Source organism: Neopsephotus bourkii, unplaced genomic scaffold (assembly GCF_033783945.1).
Source record: "Neopsephotus bourkii isolate Nb327-2 ecotype Australia unplaced genomic scaffold, CSIRO-AGI_Nbou_v1 NB_1820, whole genome shotgun sequence".
NCBI lineage: Eukaryota > Metazoa > Chordata > Aves > Psittaciformes > Psittacidae > Neopsephotus > Neopsephotus bourkii.
In genome coordinates this window covers 13,996,281-14,017,064 of record NW_026902293.1, presented here as the reverse complement: position 1 = coordinate 14,017,064, position 20,784 = coordinate 13,996,281, and the positions used below count along the sequence as shown (strand labels likewise).

The 20,784-nt window shown below is 40.3% G+C and overlaps 1 protein-coding gene across 1 annotated transcript; it reads right to left on the bottom strand.

Annotated features, from left to right (window-relative positions):
* Positions 1-2,519: 2,519 nt before the first annotated feature.
* On the bottom strand, positions 2,520-15,477 carry LOC133206663 (carbonic anhydrase 3-like). The gene is made up of 7 exons (XM_061342807.1): positions 15,361-15,477; positions 15,096-15,293; positions 11,913-12,031; positions 9,846-9,938; positions 7,985-8,050; positions 5,269-5,424; positions 2,520-3,251 (listed from the first exon to the last, which is right to left on the bottom strand). Exons 1-7 carry the CDS (start codon positions 15,395-15,397, stop codon positions 3,132-3,134), a joined length of 789 nt encoding a protein of 262 aa, XP_061198791.1. The 5' UTR covers positions 15,398-15,477; the 3' UTR covers positions 2,520-3,131.
* Positions 15,478-20,784: the final 5,307 nt, after the last annotated feature.

The window sequence follows — 20,784 nt, the reverse complement described above, 5'->3', positions numbered from 1 at the left end:
CCTTTAAGTATTAAGCTGACTAGTCTAAATATAAAAAGCTAAAATGGTTTTTTCCTAGCAATATCATGAGGTCTCCATCTGTATTCAAGTCTGTTTCTGTGTTTTAATACAAAATTTACAGGCTGTCTCTCCCTTTCTCTAAGATAGATGAAGCAGCAGGATTAGAGTCCACGTGACATATTCTTTGTTACTAAGGTAATCAATATTGAGCTACACTATTCATAAAAGAGAGAAAGTCAATGAAACAAAACCATGTATACTTTATTCTTCAAGTGAGGAAGCGTAAAGCGTATTTACAATGAGGTTGATTTTTTCTGTGTGGTTATAGTTTGAAGACAGAATGGATCCAGAACAAATGCATGAGAGAATATGAATTTCAGACTGTATTCCTTTGTGCCAACATACAAAGCATGTGTTTCCTGCTGAAACCAAAACTACTACATCAGTAGCTGATAAACTTCTGCCTATTCTGCCTTTCAAAGACAGTAGAGAAACCATGCAAATAAAGCAAAGCACACTCAGTATTTGATTTTGTGAACAAATAAGGTATCATTTCACTTTAACAAGTTTATTTTGTGTGCTTAAAAAGTATGTATTAACCAGGAACTTTCAGAATAATGCAACACTTCAACTAACTGATCCATGTCCTTCTTGCAAGAAACAGAAATTCATATACAAGTGAGTGGTATTCATGATCAGACATGAATGTATAAATTTGGGGAAGATGTAAGAGAATATTTGTGTTCAGGCAAGAAGTAAACACTTTTTTTTTTTTTGTACTTGAAAAGAGACAACAAGTGATACTGTTCTGATGTCTCATATTTTGAGACGCAGTATCCAGGAGAAGACATTAAACTAAACTTCAACAGGTAAAAGTGTGCCTGTCCACTCTTGTATTATAAGCATATGTATCAAAGAATTTTCTACTAAGTTCTTACTTTTAACCATCATTCAGCATCAGAAATAAAACCAGAAATAATTTTTTTATGTAAGTAAATTTATTGATTCTCTGAAGACAAAAAAGCTGTTATTTTAAAAGCTGTTATCTTGTTTTATTGCCCCAATAACAAGAGATTAAAACATCACAGCCAGTTAGGTAGAACGGCTCAAACTTCTGTCTCAGTTGTGTTGAAATTTTCTCAATACCGAGATCAACTGCATATGGATATGAGAAGAAACTTTACGTGTAAGATACAGTACAGTAGAAAAACTGTTGCTCATGAGCTTTCTGTAGGAACATATTTATGTGTTGAGAAGATGTACAGATTTGGGAGTTTAAAGATATAAGAGACTCTTAAAATCAATACTGTTGCAAGTGGTACACTTGCAATATCAAAAGCTGATCTTCTGATAAGATTAAGCCAATGCCAAAACATATGCAGAAAGGATTCAATAAACACTTCCCGATGACACAAACTTCATTTTTAAAATGAATCTGCTTTGTACTGAGCAAAATGCACTTCTAACAAACTGAAATAGTATCTCTGTGTAGTAATTAAGCAATTTTTTGAACATGTATACAAGAATACAAAAGCTCAAACACTGCCCTCAGTTTCATTCCTGAATTCTCACTGAATTGTGCTGGCAGTAACAGCAAAATTTCCCTCATGTTACCCATTCAGTACTTCCCTCTGGGAGCACCATTTTTCTAGCAATGGTGCAAAGTGCAATACTGAAGGAGAACTGGAAAACACCCACTTAGTAATTTGTAACCCTGCTTTTTTCAGACTTTGACATATCCCTTAGAAATGTTGCTATTAACATGTTTGTGGCAACATCTAACAAAGAATGCACTTTGCTACCACCTGATGAGCCAGAGGAATACACAGAATCCCAGAGCTTCATTTGCAGGATTATTTGTGCACCAGTTTTGGCCACCCAGTCTCCTGTATGTATAGTACCAAATAATAACCCTGATACAATGTAACAAATCTTTACTCACATAGTCTGCACATGGGTTCAAGCTAGACGGTACTTGTGTTACGCTGTTTGGGAAGCATTCTTAAGTGATAAAGTTTACATGATGAAGGACAAGGGAATATGATTTAGAAGTTTCTGTCTGCCAGTGATTGATTCCTTGCTCAGATTGTATATAAAAGCTGATGGGTCTCCCCAGAAAGTTAACAGACTTCACTTAAGAGTCTCTAACTACAGTCACAATAAATGAACACTGAGGTGAGTTAACCTGGATTTTTTAGTACTGGGGAAGACAAATAAAATGTGAGTCACCCACAAAGACCCTTTCTATATGCAATAAAATCCGTAATAGGTGAAATCATTAATATATATCCCAAGATGTCAAAAATAAAAAAATAAACAGGTACAGCATCAAAACTAAAAATCCATCATCCTGGGAGGTAACACAGAGCATCAGAAAAAAGCCACTTTCCACTCAGCAATACTAAAGGTGTAACTGAATACAAGGCACCAAGACACCAGCAGCACTCTACAGCTGGATGAGTGGAGTAACAGCAGCAGTGAAAGAAGAAAAGATCAATGGGCAGGAGCAGGACTGACAGACAGTAAATGCTGAAATGACAGCAAGGTATCTTTTCTTCTTCACACACAGAAGCTGAATACGCCTGATTGTATCAGAATACTAATGTAATGGATAGCAAACTGTGAACAGGAGAGGGAAGGAGAAATCTGGTATGTTCAAGAGGAAATTACCCTTTGGATGTTTGCACTAGAGGTGGGATATCTGAGGAAGATCGTTGCTAGAGATGCTTTAGAAGCAAGCATTTTTCCTCCTGTTCATTCACTGTTATTTCTGCTTTTCTGAACTATTGGTTCATTTTTCTGCCTTTACTACATTTCCTTTGAAGTTAATTTTAGATATTGAAACTGAGCCCATTGTTCTTCCAAGACCACATGGCAGAGAAGGGACACCATCACAAATAACTCAGCATTTGTGGTCAAGAATCATGTATCTCTTGCACTTCCTTATTAAGGTTAGCATTTGCATGCAGTATTTTTTCTGCTTGCAAAATCAGATTCAGTTTTACCACTCAGAATTTCAAGCTGAGAAACAGATCTGGATCCAGAGGAAAAGCAGTAGACAGCAAAAACTAACTACACTTTGGGATGCAGGGGTTTTCCCACTCAGGTTGAGCAGAGTGAGCCTTGAGACTTCACTTGAATGAGGCTCTCACTATTCTGCCCTTCACAGGCTGAGGTGGGCGCCAGTTATCAACTAGTGGATTCACAGGTTCGTTCTCAGGATTCTTGGAAAGGCTACGGAGCTTTGCCATCTGCAAGAAGAAAAAGTAAAGCATCCATGTGAATTCACCTGGAAGTAGTGTGGAACTTGATGCTTAGAACAAACAGAAAAGGAAGGCTGTGCTGCCATCCAGCGAGACCTGGGCAGGCTGGAGAGTTGGGTGGGGAATAACTTGATGAAATATAACAAGGGAAAGTGTAGAATCCTGCATCTGGGCAGGAACAACCCCAGGTTCCAGTATAGGTTGGGGAACGACCTGTTAGAGAGCAGTGTAGTGGAGAGGGACCTGGGGGTCCTAGTGGACGATGGGGTGACCATCAGCCAACACTGTACCCTTGTGGCCAAGAAGGCCAATGGCATCCTGGGGTGTATTAGAAGGGGGGTGGTTAGTAGGTCGAGAGAGGTCCTCCTTCCCCTCTACTCTGCCCTGGTGAGACCTCATCTGGAATATTGTGTCCAGTTCTGGGCCCCTCAGTTTAAAAAGGACAGGGACCTGCTGGAGAGAGTCCAGAGCAGGGCAACTAAGATGATTAAGGGAGTGGAGCATCTCCCTTATGAGGAAAGACTGAGGGAGCTGGGTCTCTATAGTTTGGAGAAGAGGAGATTGAGGGGTGACCTTATTAAGTGTATATAAATATATAAAGGGGGAGTGTCACGAGGATGGAGCCAGGCTCTTCTCAGTGGCAAACAATGATAGGACAAGGGGCAATGGGTACAAACTGGAACACAAGAGGTTCCACTTAAACTTGAGAAGAAACTTCTTCTCAGTGAGGGTGACAGAACACTGGAACAGGCTGCCCAGGGAGGTTGTGGAGTCTCCTTCTTTGGAGACATTCAAAACCCACCTGGACACATTCCTGTGTAACCTTATCTAGGTGTTCCTGCTCCGGCAGGGAGATGGGACTAGATGATCTTTTGAGGTCCCTTCCAATCTCTAACATACTGTGATACTGTGACAGGAGTTTTCTTGTGTAATGTCAAGCATAGTGGTAGAGACTGTTGGTAGAAATCACTGCAGCCCACCAGCTAGCACTATTTCTGTGGATCTTTACATTCTTCATCCACAGATCACTGCACCACCCTTGCCTGGACTTCTTTTGGATTTGTGGATTGACACTCAGAATGTAGAAGAAGAGTAAAGGGCTTTACTCTTTTTGATGAAGATCAAGACAATGACCCTGCTGGTGCTGGACTGTAGTTAAACCACTTACGAAAATATGGCCAGGCAAGTCTATGCAAGTAGAAAAAAAAGCTGGTCTGCAGAAGTTCCTATTTTGTTCTGTACGGCAGAGAAACATATGCCAACTGGATTACTAAATTCAATCATGAATTCAGCACTTAGACATTGTTCTCCAAATTAATTTAAATTCACTGTTACTTCGTTAATTGTTACGCTTTCATCAGAATGCAAAATAAATCTCTTCTAAAACCAGCCAAATCAGGAAAAAGGCTATACCCTGGCTTGTACTGCTGAAGCAGAAAATACTATAAATAACCAAAAGTTTTAATGCTAGAATTAAAAGGAAGGTCACCTTACCCAGACTGGCTCTCTATTCTTTCTCCTGTCTAAATGCACATTATATTAATACAACTAGTCCATTGATTTGTAATAACATTGAGGTTTGCACGTTCGAGCTAGTCTGATCCTTCTGACAGGTTTTAGTAAGTCAAGATGTGGACCAGCAACTTCTTATACTGGGAAACCAGCTGAATGTTTGTCTCACTTGCCACTTAATGCTGAAACACACAGAATGAACTGAGGCTGCTGTGATGGCTGAATTTTGTGGCTCGGGGACACTTCTGCAGGTTTTCAGGATCCCCAAAACACTGCTGTTGAAGCTATTGCAGAAGGTGTCTAGGAAAGGACCCTGATTCTCAATGTCAGACCATTTCAACAGTCTATTCTACAGTAAATTTCTCACAGTCCTCAACTAAAGCTTTCCTCATTAGAAAATACAAGGAAACGCAGGGATTGCAAATCATCCCCCTGACATACTGAGACACTGGTGAGAACTGGAAAAGGAGTAGCAAAACTAGCTGGAGTTTACCTGATCTGCGCTGACTTCAATTGGCTCCCTCAAGAGAATCCAAGTGATGCACTCCTCACAGGGGGGTGTAGTGAAAGAGCCATGGTAGGTCCAGTAGTCTCGAGATTTGGGGAAAAGAATTGAAGGATCAAAGTGCTGAAAAGGAGCCTCTTTCCCCTTAGAGAAACAAGAAATAACTCTCTGCAGTAACTCTAGGGATATGCATCTTAAAAAGACATCACTATCTATGTTATTATGAAGGAAGTAATTAAATACCAAGATTCATGCAAGAAATCAAGCACCTTTTCTTACTGTCAAGCATTTGCCCTGTAATTAATAACAGCTGACATTTCGATTCCATTAATGAAGTAAAAGAAATTACAAACTGAATTGTGTGGGACCAAAGCAAATTCACAGTTACCTTTTTCTATTCAAACTATCAAATTTTTATTTTATTTTGGGTCAGTTGCAAATAAAGTTCAAGGCTGTGGCTGCGGGTACTTGCACATTTTTTATCTGATGAAACAGTGGCCAGGCATTTAGCCCAGATTCATTAATCTTCTCCTCTATGTTTACATGGTAATTACAATGTCATAGGGACACTCTCAATGTTTTTGTTGACACTGTTACACTTCATGTGAAAAAATAAGCTAGTTCCTGGAAGCGTACTGGATCCTGAATGTCTCACAACTAAACGTGATTATCACCAGGCAAGGGAGAACACCAGACAATACATCCTGAGAAGTTCTTATTTTCCACCAAATAGGATACTCCACAAGATTGTCTCCAAGGGACTGTGGTGATGAGACTTCCTTATCCCCCCATGGCAACAAGAACTAAACAAGAAAGTTCACTTTTCTACTGGTATTTAGGATGCAGTTCTGGAATGCAAAATACATTGTTCCTAATTCCTTCTCCTAACATGGAGGATCTTTTCTAGATGGGAACAGAGTTATTACTCTAGAAAATGCAGTGGGAGGCTCTGAAATTGTTCCCATACATCCTTGCACAAAACATGGGTAGGAAGAATAACCTCAAGACTCAAAATGTATCTTCCTGGAAAAATAATTGTGCAAGTTCAATGAGTTTGTGAGTAACTTTGCAAAATTACGCTTTCCCAGTAAGTAGTGTCCAAGAAACTCCTCTGCCTGTAATGCATCACAGCAGTTGAAACTGCATATGCAATAACTATACCGGTGATGCCATCTATTAACCTTTCCTGAAAAACAGGCAATCTTGGTGAAATGTATGTGATGATAGGAAAGAAAATAAGTACTAGAAATGAAAGACAAGATGTGGTTGTTTACACATGTACTTTTCTCTTCTTTAACTGTTGCTTTTCCCAGAACCACTGCAGATGATATCTGTATGTAGGAAATGAGACTTCTATATTTTTGCTGATAAAAATGATGAAATCTCCAGTGAGGCAGTCTCAGATACAATGTAATGGAGTGGATATTGCTGCTGTCTTGTCATCACTGTATGAGACAGTGTTTCACAGGATGACTGATCAACTTTACTAACTGTGGCAAAGCTCTTCTGTAAGTAAATGGCCAAAAAATTACAGAGGAATCATGAGGGAAAGCAGCATCTGAATCAAGACAGGTATCATTGATGCAGCAGGGGAAGCAATGGGTAGAGAATAAAAAATGACCTTCAGTTCCATCAGTAGAAAGAACTGAATTGTATCTGAAGACTAAGAAAAGGCTGAAAAATTAAATGAGTATGACTGAGCGACGAAAGAACAGACTTCAGGCTCAGACCTGTGTATCAGTGGCAGTACATACATACATAAATTAAATGCAAGAAATTCTGCTAAATATGTAAGAAAATACTTACAAAATTTCTAAAATTCAGTTCTGGTGATCTGGTGGTATGTTCAGTGTTGAGTAAAAAATGGGACTTTTAGCATCATTAGAATCATAAAACTTATCATGAAGTAGAATTGCTTAGGTATACCTAGAAGTTAGGTTTATGTTAAATAATAATCAGTCATAGAACCACAGAATGGTTTGGGTTGGAAGGGACTTTTAAGATCACTCAGTTCCAACTCCCCTGCCATGTTAAGTAACAACAGATGCAGTATCACAATTCTCTGCAAAGAAGTCCCTTCTGCAGTTGTGTCTATGCAATAGGTATGGACTGTGGTCTTAGATCATTAACTAAACTTAAAAGCAGTTTAGAATAGGTTTGCAATAGTGTTTGTGCTGGTATCACAGCACAGACGGAGGAAGGGAGAACCTAGGGCTGCTGTAGAAACTGTACTGTGCAATCCTTTTTAACTGAATTCAGTTCCATGTTAAAACTAATAAAGTTTTTAATCTCCCTTACACTGAGTGGGAGCTTGCTCCATCATTCCTACCAGTTTCTTCTCATTTCAGGCTAACTAAATTTCTGACTTGATTATGCATTTGCTTTGGCCACTGCTGTCGTCGTATTAAAAAGATCTTTTCATTTCTTCCTGACATTTGAACACTGATGTGTTTTTACAGAGCAGTATCAATAAGATTATAAATTGTGCATGCAAAGATTGGTAGAAAATCCTTTACAACAAGAATACTTACAGAAGTGAGGAGTTACATGTTTACTAAAGTAAAAGAAACTGCTCCACAGTTCAATGTATCACCTCTGGTGCTACTGCTAGGTATGAGAATGATGACAAAAAGTGAATCTGAACTTTTGATTTCTGCTTGTGATGCTTTTCAACTACATTATAACACAGAAATTGTTTCGATACCTTGGTCTTAATGTTATCAATTTCTTCAAGAATTCTCTTCATCTCTGGTTTGGGAGTATTTCCAACCTGCAATGCAAAGCACAAGTACTGTATTTTTTTATCATGTCCCACAGTGTTTGAAAGAAATTCAGTACATCCCATCTGTCAGGTTAGCAGCAGTACTTGCAGAACATCCGGTACAGACTGACACAAAATTATGTGTGTTAAAAGCATATCCAGAATAGCGGACTCAAGTAACCGGCTTTGCAATTCAAGAATGTGTTGAAGGACTCTACATGGCACCTCCCACTGTCTGGGGAACAAACTGCGTGGTCAGACAGTGTCATCTACATCATCTGAGGCCTGTCTTTTGGCTCCTGGTTTGAAAGCAACCCACAACCAGTGTGAGATATATGAGCACTCAGCAAAGTGTTGATAATCTGACGAGCTGGAGTTCTTGCAGGCACTTCAAACACTCTACAGCATATATGCAGTCAGATCAGACTTCGTGTGAGACACGATGAGATTCATGTCATGACCTCCTCAAGCTATGGGGTCACTTTATTGTTTGTGTTAATGAGATTCAGCACCTCCAAAAGCTTTGATGTGTTTCTGCATCCAAGATGAGTAGACAGTATGCATAAGACATGCTGTTATTGCCATGTCTTGTTCCAAAATAGATTAAATTCAGTTCTTCAGGAGATAGTTCAATCTCTGTTTTAGCAATATCCAAAAAAGCAGTTGTAGAACATGACAGCCCCAGAGCAAAACAGCTCCTACACTAAAGAGCAAGAAAGAAACAATGAAAGAAAGCCAGACAACACTGATACTACTTAGTTTTCTAGACCTTTTAGCTGACCTTAGCATGGTTAATAGAAGATAGCGTTACTCTTAAGTTGTGTTTTACAAGATAAAGCTTTAGCCTAAAATAGACCAGAAGAAGTGACAAAGAAAGAATAATTGAAGGACATAATCATAGGGGAGAATCTGGACAGGCACCCACCAACCAACCACAAGAAAAAAGGTCAGGCTTGCTCACAGTGTAACAGAATTAAAATTAATTGGATCTACCCTGTCCAGGGACACTGTGGCAAAATTAATTACATGCACTTGCTATTGCTTGTATAAATGCAGCTTACTAGTGATAAAACAATATAAGGAGAGCTATTCTCTGACATTGTTCAAGCTGAAATGCCCATCTTCACATAAAGTGACATAGCTGAAGTTTGCGTAACTTACTGCTATTAGTTTGTTTGCCTGTTGGTGTTTCTCAGTACCCTAAATCACCTGCACATCTGATACTAGGAAAAACAATTGGAAACTATTGGTAAATATTTTCCATTATTTTGTTATCAAGCTGTTGTATTTCATGGTTAAAATCTCCAGTTAACTTCTTTTACCACCAATTACTTTTTTTTTTTTTGAGCAGGTTTGTTGAATTCCTTTTGATTCCCAGCTTACGTAAGGATCACCAAGACACGAAGGAAGGGATTCAGTTTACATAACCTTGCTCACAGGCAGACACAATACCTGCTAGCAGACAACGGGCAGAAGGAAACACTCTTCCTATGCAGACTGTTCTCCTCAGTCTACACTCCACACTAAAGAGCTGGTCAGATATCAGGGATAAAGCTAGCAAGTGTCCCAGGCTTGAAGTTGCGTGACTTGTTCACTACTACCCATGATATGTGCCACTGGTACAGACAGTGTCAGAAGCTGGCTCTGAACAGGTTAGTGCATATGTGACATCAGTCTGTACATCACTTTGAGTGTTCTCCTGTAGAATGGTACAGTGCAGGGAAAAATTATGGGATATTTTTCCCCGGCTCTAGAGAGAAATAAAAATACAGAAAATTACAAAGGCTAAATATTTGTGACTTACTTTCAGAAAAATGCCCACAACAGCCACACCATCAGGTTGTTTTAAAGCTCCAGCAAAATTACCATGTTTTGGATTCCAGTGCACCATATGTAACTAAAAATCAATGAAACCTCAGTTATTAAATCAAGAAATTGCCAACCGCACAATCTCATAAGGTTTTGAATTAAACTAAGAAAAGTTTACAGTACACAGTAAGTAAAGGAATGGACATGAAAACCAAAATTTTATATATTTCCTGCTGCTGTTCTCATGCTTCCATATGCTCTCAGTTCCTATAAAGCAACACTTTGCATTTAACTGAAGCATAAGAAGAAGAAAAAGGTGCTTTCCACACAATATATTTAAAAATTAATCGGACAATGAAACTACAAACAATTTAACCCAAGCACACAGCATGCACACATGCAGTGCATAAATCACCTGACATGCACTTCATCTCAAGTAGACTTGCTGATCTTCAGGTTATGCAGATATCAGCTCAAGGATTTACACTGGACTGTATGCAGTGCACACATTGGTTTTTATCTGTTACTACTCCAAGCACATTGTACTGGAAAGGAGTGGATAGAGTAACCTGCCATTTCTTTCCCATTTCTACTTTGAACAAAGCTGTATTTCAGGATACGTTTCAAGCTTTTACTTCTCCATCTATTAAAAAGAAGTTTTGGCTCCTGCAACTACAACTACAACAACAACTACTACTACAACTGCTGCACCCAGCAGTGTGGAATCTCAAGTAAGTGACATTTGGAACACAGCACCATACAAAAACCTAAACCAAAACCCAAACATATGGTGCATATTTTGAATGAAAATTTTTAACTTTTTTTTTTTTTAATGCATAGTAATATTTATTTTAAATGACAACAAAATCATTTGTCCTGAATAGAAATTAATGTATTGGTTGATGTTTCTTTTCTCTTGAGGAAAAGGATATCATTGCTTAAGATAAAGGTGGAGCAGCCATATATCTTTGGTTGCATGCTAGCAAAATTTAATACATTCCAGGCTTTCTTCTCCTGCCAATACCTATCTGAGAACTGCAAACAAAAGTAACATAAAAAGCCTGTGCTTGAACGAACCAAGAAATAGCTTGAGGAAGCAGAATTCATCTGTTTAGTTGGCCACAGAAAGTAGAACACTAACACAGTTTGGCTGTGGCCAAAGAATGGGAACCCCTTTCCCCCCCAAACCATCACTCACAGTCATCTCTCAATATTTGTGCACACTGATGCTGCAAAATGCATGCCTAAATTTTCTCCTATGATAGGTGGGCAAAGCACCTGCTGTACACATTGAGGGTAGAGGTGGAAGGCAGGAAAACACTACTGCAGACTTTTTTGTAGGAGTAGGCATGTATTTTGAGCCTATTCTCAAATAACATGGAGGAAAGGGGTAACATTTGCTAGTAATTCACTAGCATCAATAATGAAAACATCAAGAAGTCTTCAGGGCCTAGAGAAGCCATTAATTTTAGCAAATTTGGACAATAGTACAGTAGCTTACATTAAAATACAAACAAACAACCACTGTCCACAGTTCCTGAAAATAAACACAGAGATTTTAAAGCACACATGTTCAGAAACTGGAAGATACTCTTTACCACTCTGAATCTGTTTTAAGGTGGATCTAATTTTGAATGTCAGTTTATCAAATGTGCTTTCAGTGAGTTTTTCTATTCCTTAGCAATCCTTTCTGAAAACTAACTTAGTCATTCAAGCTATACCAGAAATAGCTGAAAGCCAAAAACTGTCAGCAGAAAACAGATCTTCCTATTTGGAAATAACAGATCACTTTGCCTCAAATATTTTTAAAACATTCTAAAATACCAGCAAAACTCTTGCTTGAAGAAGCAAATTCCATGTTAGTATATACATGCAAAGATACATTTGTTGGCAGGTGCAACTTACTCCACTGCATGCTGATGAATATTCACAAGTTTCACGGATTTTTTGAGAAAAATCCATAGCTAAATACTCACAAAAGGGAGAATGGTTAATCTGTTCAGATGCACAAACAGTAAGACTCCAGTTAGTACTGAACACTACTGTCAAAAGTAAGTCCTACCTCTGCTGCATATTTCACCCCATCTATAACATGTTCAGAGCCATGGTCATCAGAGGAACCCCAGTGCAGGTGAAGCTGACGCAGCCTGTAGGCTCCTGTGAGTGGCCCACCTCTCAGCACTGCGATAGACAATCCACATCAGCACTAGCCTACAGAACACTGGCATACACATTCACCGTGCAGGGACCCATACTTCAAAAGTGTGGAGCACCTCTTGGAAATCCAGCTGACTGCAGTAAGGATCACACTTATCACTTTACAAGATAGGAGCTGAATTCTGTTATCTCTCAGGAGGAGTCATGCTTGATGTGGAAACTGTGAAATCTGCTGTGAGTCAAACACAGAATCAAACCCCAGCTGCCCAACAAGCAGCTTTTCTTTTGGCAAGTGGACACCCTACAGCTCCTGGTGTGGAGAGAGACTGAAGGCATTCAAGTTGATCCCTCTCAAGAAAGGGTCTGTTGTGAAATGGTTGAGGATAGGATTGTGAAATTAACCCAAAGGTGCTTTGAAGTATACCTCTAGTCCATGACTGGCATACCTTTTACAAGTAAAAACTATAGTCCACATTTACGTTGCCAATAATGAAAAAAATTATGAAGCTATTATGTCTGCTGTTCATAGCTGAATAATGCTGACCATGCATCAGTCTGACAGCTGACATCAACTCTGACTTTCAAAACCTCATACCTGCTCTTTTAGTTCAGGAATTCTTTCAAGCAGAGACTGCTTAGAGGATAATCTCTCAAATACATTTTTCATTCCTTACCTAAGGCAGGAATGAGACATGTTCCTTACACAGAAGCTGGTAATGCAATTCACAACTGCAGTGCCAAAAGAACTTGTTTAAATAGCACTCAAGTTTGAATGTCTACCAATAGCTTTGAAGTTCAAAGTTAAGGTTGAAGTAGTATCTAAATCCTCTTGTCCCTAGTGGGTTCAAATTAATTCTTGATATTATATACACAGAGCAAAAGGTTTAATTTTGCAGTTTCTCTCTTTAGTTGGTAGACGTCGCAGCCACCGGTGGGCAGAAACAAATGGCTGAGTTTTAGCATGTAGTTCCAATTAGGTTCTGAGTTTGCACATAACTAAATTATCATAACTAACTCACACAAGTTATAAGTAAGCCTTCTGAATAAATGCCAGCAATAGAAAATATGTATTGTTTTACTTGTGAATGTAGGAAAAATAAGGCATAGACTCTTAAGACCCAAATCCTCACAAGTGTTTGCTTGCCATTTCACACTGGAATCAGTGTGGAGCAAAAACTTTCAGGAGCTGAATTTATATTATTTAATTACTTTGACAAGCTAAATCAATCGAGTTGGAACCTCACATAGCAGTTGTTTCTTACTGACAGCCCTTTCCAGAGATCATACTGCGAAGCACTTGGAAACAGCATTTCATAACAGTATACAGATCTCTCCACCATAAAAATAAATCTTGACATTCAAAATTTTCCATTTGATTAGATCAGTATCTTCAAGCTAGATTTCTTTTTCCAATTAAAATCAGGTCTGTGGCTACTACTTATCCTCAGCCGTTGCCACTACAGAAGGTAAAAAATGTTTATTAAATACTTTCTCGTGGTTTTTCACAGCTGTCAAACATTGTATTTGATTCCAACCAGACACATCGCTATGAAAGGCTTGATTCCTAAACTACTGTCCAGCAGCCTGCAGAAAGTTAGTTAACAGCAGCAGGGAGTGATTGTGCACAATTAATGTCCAGAAGAATTACAAGACACAATGGGGAGGGGAAAGGCAGCGAAGAAATGGAGGAAAGATGATTTAGAGGAAGGGCTGCACTGTGGTTGGCCAAATTAGGGTCTTTCTCCAAAACAGTTCCCTGGGCAGACATGGTCTTGAGTAGCCTCTGTCTAAACACCTCAGCTTTTAGGAAGCTGCAAAGAAGACAGAGCAGAACCACCATGTGAAAAGGTTCGTAATCAATTTACTTCCCACGCTTTCAGCCATGGCACCAATTTTATGAAGTGCTTGTGGAAGAGCATTCTGTGTTGTAAAGAAAGTGCAATTTATGATTTGTCTGAGGTCACTGTGTAGAAACTGCCGTAATAAATACTAAAGCACCATACAAATGCATAGCAAAGAGATGGTCTCTGTCCTATGTAGTTCAGATTCCATCTGCAAGATGTGGAACAGTAACAGGTAGCTCTATTGGTAGGAGTCCAAGGAAACAATGTGCTTATCTTGATAAGAGAGATGCAGATCTTTCAGTATAATGTAGATGTATTTAATTAATTACATAGCTTACTAAGAATAAAATCCCAATACAAATGCCATCAAAGCAGATACAGGAAAATATAATGAAAAGTAACTGTTTTCCATTAATTAGATTGTTTTCCTTCTTGGACTGATCAATACTGCGTGCTCTCGAGATATCTTTGTATTATATGATATTGAGAATTTATTATTCATGTTGACAGCTGTTGCCTGTCTGCATTCAGAGCTACACACTGATATAGCTCTGGAGTCAGTTTTTGAACAATTTAACTTTGAGATGCGAGGCTGCCCGCTATCACATTACAAAGCCATTTTGTAGCTTTCCAGAAGCTATGAAATGCTATTTTCATAAATATTATCTTCATAGCTTTTTCAGGTTGTGCAGTATTTGAAGAATTTCTGTACAAACAGAAGAAATAAAAATCACAGTCACTGGAAATGTATATATGAGGTTTTTGTTTACAAAGTGCCTCAGAGCACACACTAAACCCCTCTGGGGTTATATACAGAATACCTGCAATTGGCTTCTGTATATAAACATGACTGACTATTAAAATACAAAGTTTTGGTGGAGAAACACTTTTGCACTGGTCCTTCGGCTACCAGAGCCACAGCCTGAGGTATGTTTGTATGAAGAGGGCTCTCTCCTTACACAAAAGCTGAGGAGGCAGTGTCTGTGTTGAAGGAAGTGACCTGAGGAGAAGTCCACCTTCCAGCAGAGTCCAAATCTTAGGAATGCCCCTGCAGCTCCAGCCTCCCTGTCCCATCTATGGTGGACCTAAAAATGGCAGGATCCACCAGAATAAACTACTTTACGTTCCCAAATGCCTTTCCTTTGCTAGCCTGCGTAGGTCAGGTACCACAGGATGTGTTTTCATTCCCAACTCTTTGCTCAGCTCCTTACAATAATCCCCTAAAAACCAAACAAAAAACCAACCTGATCGATCAAAAGTGTCATCAAAGACGACTCGGCAGGTGCGCCCGTTGTTTAGGATGGTTTTCGCTGCCCCGGGATCGTAACTGGCATGCCAAGAGGAGAGAGAACTGTCGTGCTTCACGTCCTTGCTGTTGATCTCAATGGGCGACTGCTTGTCTCCCTTGGCCAGAGGGTAGTTTTCATGCCAGCGCTCGGGTCCTGCGGAGGAAGGCAGGGAAATGTCTCTGGCTCAGCCCGGCCCGGCGGCCCCCCTGCCCCAACTCACCGTTGTCGCTGTCGTAGCCCCACACGGCCTGGGCCATGGTGCCCCTGCCCGGGCCCCGTCCCGTCCCTCACGCTCGGCAGCAGCCCCAGCAGCGCGGTGCGCTCCTCCCGCCCGCCCCGGGGGGCATTTTATAAGCCTCTGCGGCTTCGCGTCCTCCCCTGATGGGTGGGCAGGGGCAGGGGCAGGGGCAGGGGCAGGGGCAGGGCGGCAGCGGGCGGCTGCGAGGCGGGTAGGGCTGGCGACGGGAAGGGACGTTCCCTGCCCCCGGGACGGGGCAGAGGTATGTCCCGGGGCGCAGGAGCCGCCTTCACACCCGGCATTCCTGGTCCCGGTGGCGGGAAGGGTGCACCAGGAGCGGACGGGCGGCGGTGCTGGGCCTGAGGCAGCAATGGACGTGGAGCCGGGCTGCGGTGAAGGGCGGCTGCACAAGCACGGGAAGCCAGCCAGACGGAACGCAGCACCCAGGCCGGCTCTGCCCGCCAGGTTTTCCCCGTCTGCGGGCAGTGCTCCACGCGAGAAGGGCGTCCGGATGGTCCTGGGGGAGCTCACAGGCTAGGTGGGCTCCAGGGCTGCGGCTTCATTGAGCTCACAAGTATTCCGTTTAACAGCGCCGGAAGACACTTGTCTGCCTGAAAGCATGCCTCATACATAGCCTGCAAAACCACGCTGTTACACTGAGCTAGCCCTCTGACAGCCCCAACTCAGGCCATTCCTGATGGAATGAAGGCTTTCTAGTGAAATTCGGGTTTGCAATTACCCAGTCGACTCTTTTTTTGCACAGGGAGCCTTACACCAAGCATGTTTCTCATGTCAGGCAACTTAGCAGGTGATATTTCAGTCAGGAAAAGAGTTTTTCAGATGATGGAGAATTAACTATCAGTATGGTTGTGTTAGGTGGCATTGTCTATACATTTCTGTTGAATACTAAAGTTTTTCTTTCAAATGCCAGCTTTCCTACAGTCTCCCTTGGCTTTGTCAGCCTGTGTTATCACCGCGGCAACTCTATCTACCTCTAGCTAAATGCTATCTCAAACTAGATACCTCGAGCTAAATAATATCCTAAGCTAAATATTTGGGAGTCAGCCAAGAAGCATCATGGACAATGGAGATTTCCAACATAGTTGCAGCAAACTTGCTCAGATGTTCCTTGTACACATCAGCACTGGAAAGTAGCATGGAAATAAACTTGCAGCTTTGAGAGGTTGGAAACACTTTGTATTGGTGGGATACAGGGAAAAGACTGAGAAGCTTCAACATACAGAGACTGAGATTAATTTGGTCATATTTCATGTCCCCAGGCATCTGGAGAATAAAAGTTCCCCTTCTAGGTTACCTATATAATGAGGCTAATAAATAACTAAATACAGACTTAAGGGTAAGTACAGTGATTTCATTAAGTGTTGTTAGTAAATTTGTTCCGCTCTGAGGTTAATCATAAGTAGACATCCCCCCCTTTGAGAGAAAGGTAGGACAAGGCCTCTTACTTAGAAATCTGCACCTGAGAAGATTTATGTAGGCATGTATATAGTGTCTTTACATAAAGAAGATAGATCAGAGTGAAACTCAGTAAACCATAGCAACTTATAAGACATTCCTCTTACCATCTTTAAAGATAAAAAGATGAACTCATTATCAAAGTGTCCTTCAAAAAATGTAGTTCCTCACATCTCAATTAAGAAAACAGTAGGAGGTGATTTAAGTACAGTTGTATGGAAAAATCGCAACTTTTCACTTTCAAAACTGAACTCTAAAGAAAATACTATCTTTTACTGTCATCAATCAAATGGATAATTTGTTGCAAGGACAAGCATGTAAAATTGACACCTGTTACAATTTTAATTCAGAAAGCTTAAACATTAATCCTTTAGAAATGGTTTCTACTTCATCTTCCTAGGAAGAAACATTTGTGAGCTCATGAAATTCTAATTGGACCAGATCGTTTTCTGTCTATATAAACAGGCACCTTTAGTAGGCTTGTTTACTGAAGGCTCAGGGGCACTTCTCATCAACTTCATATATAAAAGCAGTGCTTATTGGAGCCATTTATGGAGGTAAAGGATACGAAGAAGCTCAATAAGGGCCAGCAATGTGTGCTTGCAGCTCAGAAAATCAACTGTGTGATGGGCTGCATCAAAAGCAGCTTGTCCAGCAGGTTGAGGGAAGGGATCATTCCCCCTTCCGCTGTGTGAGATCCCACCTGGATTACTGCATTCAGCTCTGGGGCCACCAACATAAGAAGGATGTGGACTTGTTGGAGTGAGTCCAGAGGAGGCCACAAAGATGCTCAGAGGGCTGGAGCACCTCTGCTGTGGAGGGAGGCTGAGAGCTGGGCTTGTTCAGCCTGGAGAAGATCTCTGGGGAGAACTTACAGCACATCTGTGGAAGTATTCAAGGCCAGGTTGGACAGGGCCTTGATCAACCTGGTCTAGTGAAAGTTGCTTATGCCCATGACAGGGGGGGTTGGAACGTGATGATCTTTAAGATCCCTTCCAACCCAAACTAACCTATGATTTTATGATTCTATGATTTGTATTATATAGAAAAGGGTACAAGTCAGTTCTTTTGCCAGGATTTAAATTCATTGCTCTGTTGGAGAATTTACACAATCTTCTCTATTAAGGACCCCCATGCCTACAGCAAGTCTTAATATTTTAGCTTTCCAGTGAACAGTTCCTGTTGCACCCAGATGATCAGGTCTTTGTCAGCTTCTGCATGTTGTGACTTCTAGGCACTGACGTATGCAGAAGTGACAAATGGTAGGATCAACAGTGTGGGTACTTGGAGTCAGCCCCAGGCACTGAGACGATTGGTGGTGGTATTCTTTTCCTGTTGCTTTCATCATCAAAGGCAGAGTGAAAAGAAAATGTATTAGCTTTATCTGCATTTAGAAATAATCACAATAAAATTATTTTTGCATCCCTTAGGACCTACCTTCACATTTATACTTTTCTTCTGATATTGTCTAAGAAATTCATTATCATCTAACTTGCATAACATTGCTTTCTCTAGATTAGATACATCTGTCATGGAAAAGCCATTATAACTAAGAAAATGAAACGGCTTTAAACATTTAGGGGAAGCTTACCTACTGCATTCATAGCTGCATTGAAGGGATTTGTCTTTATTTTCTAAACCTATGACATGTTTAGAAAGCCAACAGCCATCTGTGATAGCAAAGTCAAGAGCATAACAAGATGAACCTATACCATTCATGAAACACTTCAGGATTTCTGCATGCCCAGCTGCAGTACAGCTGACATCTGTTTCATCAGAAAGATAAGGTTTGAGAAATCATGGAAGGAAAGGTAAGAGGAAAACTGGGGAATTAAAGCAAACTGACCAAAGCAAATGGCAGATTTCAGCAGCATCATTAATGGCTGAAATATTAGTAAAGTCATTATCCGTTACTTCAGTTGCAGAAGGAAAGCTGTGCATCTGTTCATGGTGTTCTGATTTTGCCCTTAAATTTAGAATTGATCTGAGCATCAGATGGAGATTGCTAGGTGAAGTGCAGGCTGAATAAACACTAGATCTGGCTTCTCTCGCTGTCCTTTTAGAGTGATCCAACAACGCAGCACATACAGTGTAAGTACTTAAGTAAAAAACAAGTGATGTAACATGGAAAGTGATCTCATTAAAGAAAGCAGCGGATGTCACAGCTTTGAAAGATACCTGCCAGAGAGCTTCCTGTCACTCTCTAGCTGTAAAAGTGTAATATTAAAAAGTAGTATAATCCAATCCCAGTGGATATAAACTAGAATTCTGCATAGTGGATATAAAGCAGCATTCTTCATGCTAAAGTGCTTCTCTGTTACAGCAATACCCCTCTTCCCCATGTAAGATAGAGAAATGCACACGTCACACATGTCTGAAACTGGTACACAATCACAGGATCACAGCTGGGCACCTCGTGACAACAATTTACTTGAAATGCTTATCAGAATAAATAAAACATAGTGGTCCTGCTGGACACCTAACCATCTTCATCCAAAAGAGGGTTTTATATATTTGTCATCTAGATGAAAGATTGAAACAGAAGAACGAAAACTAATTGACATGCTATGGTTATGGGACACTGTGTTGGACTTGACTTGTAGTTCAGATGCAATATTTGTTTGCAGTAAAGAAACAAAAATAATAACATAATCATGCTCACCTCACTTATGAAAATAGATTACCTGAAATCATAGACCCTTTCTTTGAGAACATAAAGCAGGAATAAGTGGAGTCTGGAAAATGGCTCAGAGCCACAGCTTTAACCCAGAGCACACAAAGTATGTATAGAAGAATGATGCATGGGAAAGTGACCTACAGCAAATTTGGGCTCTGCCAGCCAAGACTGGTTTGGTCAATACCTTGACATAGAACAATCTAAGTGCTGCTCCACCTCTGTGCCAGTTTCCAGCAGTCTCCAGGGGCCAGGGTGACAGCTAGGGATGGCTGACTGTAAGGGGACACATAGACATAAATATACCAGCACCATGTAATTCAAGAGTTCCCCTGCTCAAAGCTAGGTTTTCCAGGTTCCACTGTGCTTTCATGCAAAAGGCTTTACTGGAGCACAGAATGTGCCCACAATAAGCACATCGTTAAATGAGCAAAAGTATTTACTCACTGCCTGTGACCAATCTAAATATTAAATATCTTCCACTGTATTTAATAGCTTGTGGAAGAAAACAATACACGATATGGAAGGGGCAACAATATTTTTTGACATATTGCACATTGCATGCCAGGCAGTGCAGGAAAGGAATGTCACTCCATGCTTTTGATTGAGGACGCCATAGCCAAAAAAGCCAAATTGTCATATGCCTTCCACTTCACTGAGATGCCATGCTATGGAAAACATTGTAGGCATGAATGGAAATCCCCATTGAAGGCCAGATCTATACTGGAAGATCTGCCAAGGGAATATGAGAAGCATATTGGGTCAATTATGTTGTTTTTATACACGATGTGTTGCTCACCTACATTTACTTTATTTGGTGAAACGCAAAATGTAGCACATCTAGACAAACATTAGGCAGACTTTTAATGCATCTTCCCTTTTCAGAAGGCACATAACTGCAGTCTGCACTTCAGACTCTAGGACCTTGCTTGCAAAATCTCATCATTCTACTGATGTGGCTCGGAACCTACATTACCATTTGCAGAACTTAATATTTAGTCCATAAGATATAATAAACATGGAAACTGTAAATCAGACTTCAGATTTAGTAATAGGAACTGAATTATGAACAAGTTTTCCTTGTGGCAATCTGTTAAAATGAGCATAGACATAAGAGACCATCAGTAAAAAACCCAACAACTATAACAACAACAAAACATAAAACCAAACAAACAAAACCAAAACCCCCCAAAAGTGAATTTATTAGATGTCACATACAGATCTGGTACAAAAAAAAAAAAAATAAAAAAAAAATA

Excerpts from the sequence above, each read along its gene's own strand:
- LOC133206663 (XM_061342807.1), bottom strand. The coding sequence starts at position 15,397 with ATGGCCCAGGCCGTGTGGGGCTACGACAGCGACAACG. Across the intron at positions 5,425-7,984 it reads TTGATAACATTAAGACCAAG|GGGAAAGAGGCTCCTTTTCA; the intron begins GTATCGAAACAA and ends TGTTTCTCTAAG. Across the intron at positions 3,252-5,268 it reads TTGAAGTCAGCGCAGATCAG|ATGGCAAAGCTCCGTAGCCT; the intron begins GTAAACTCCAGC and ends TTCTTCTTGCAG.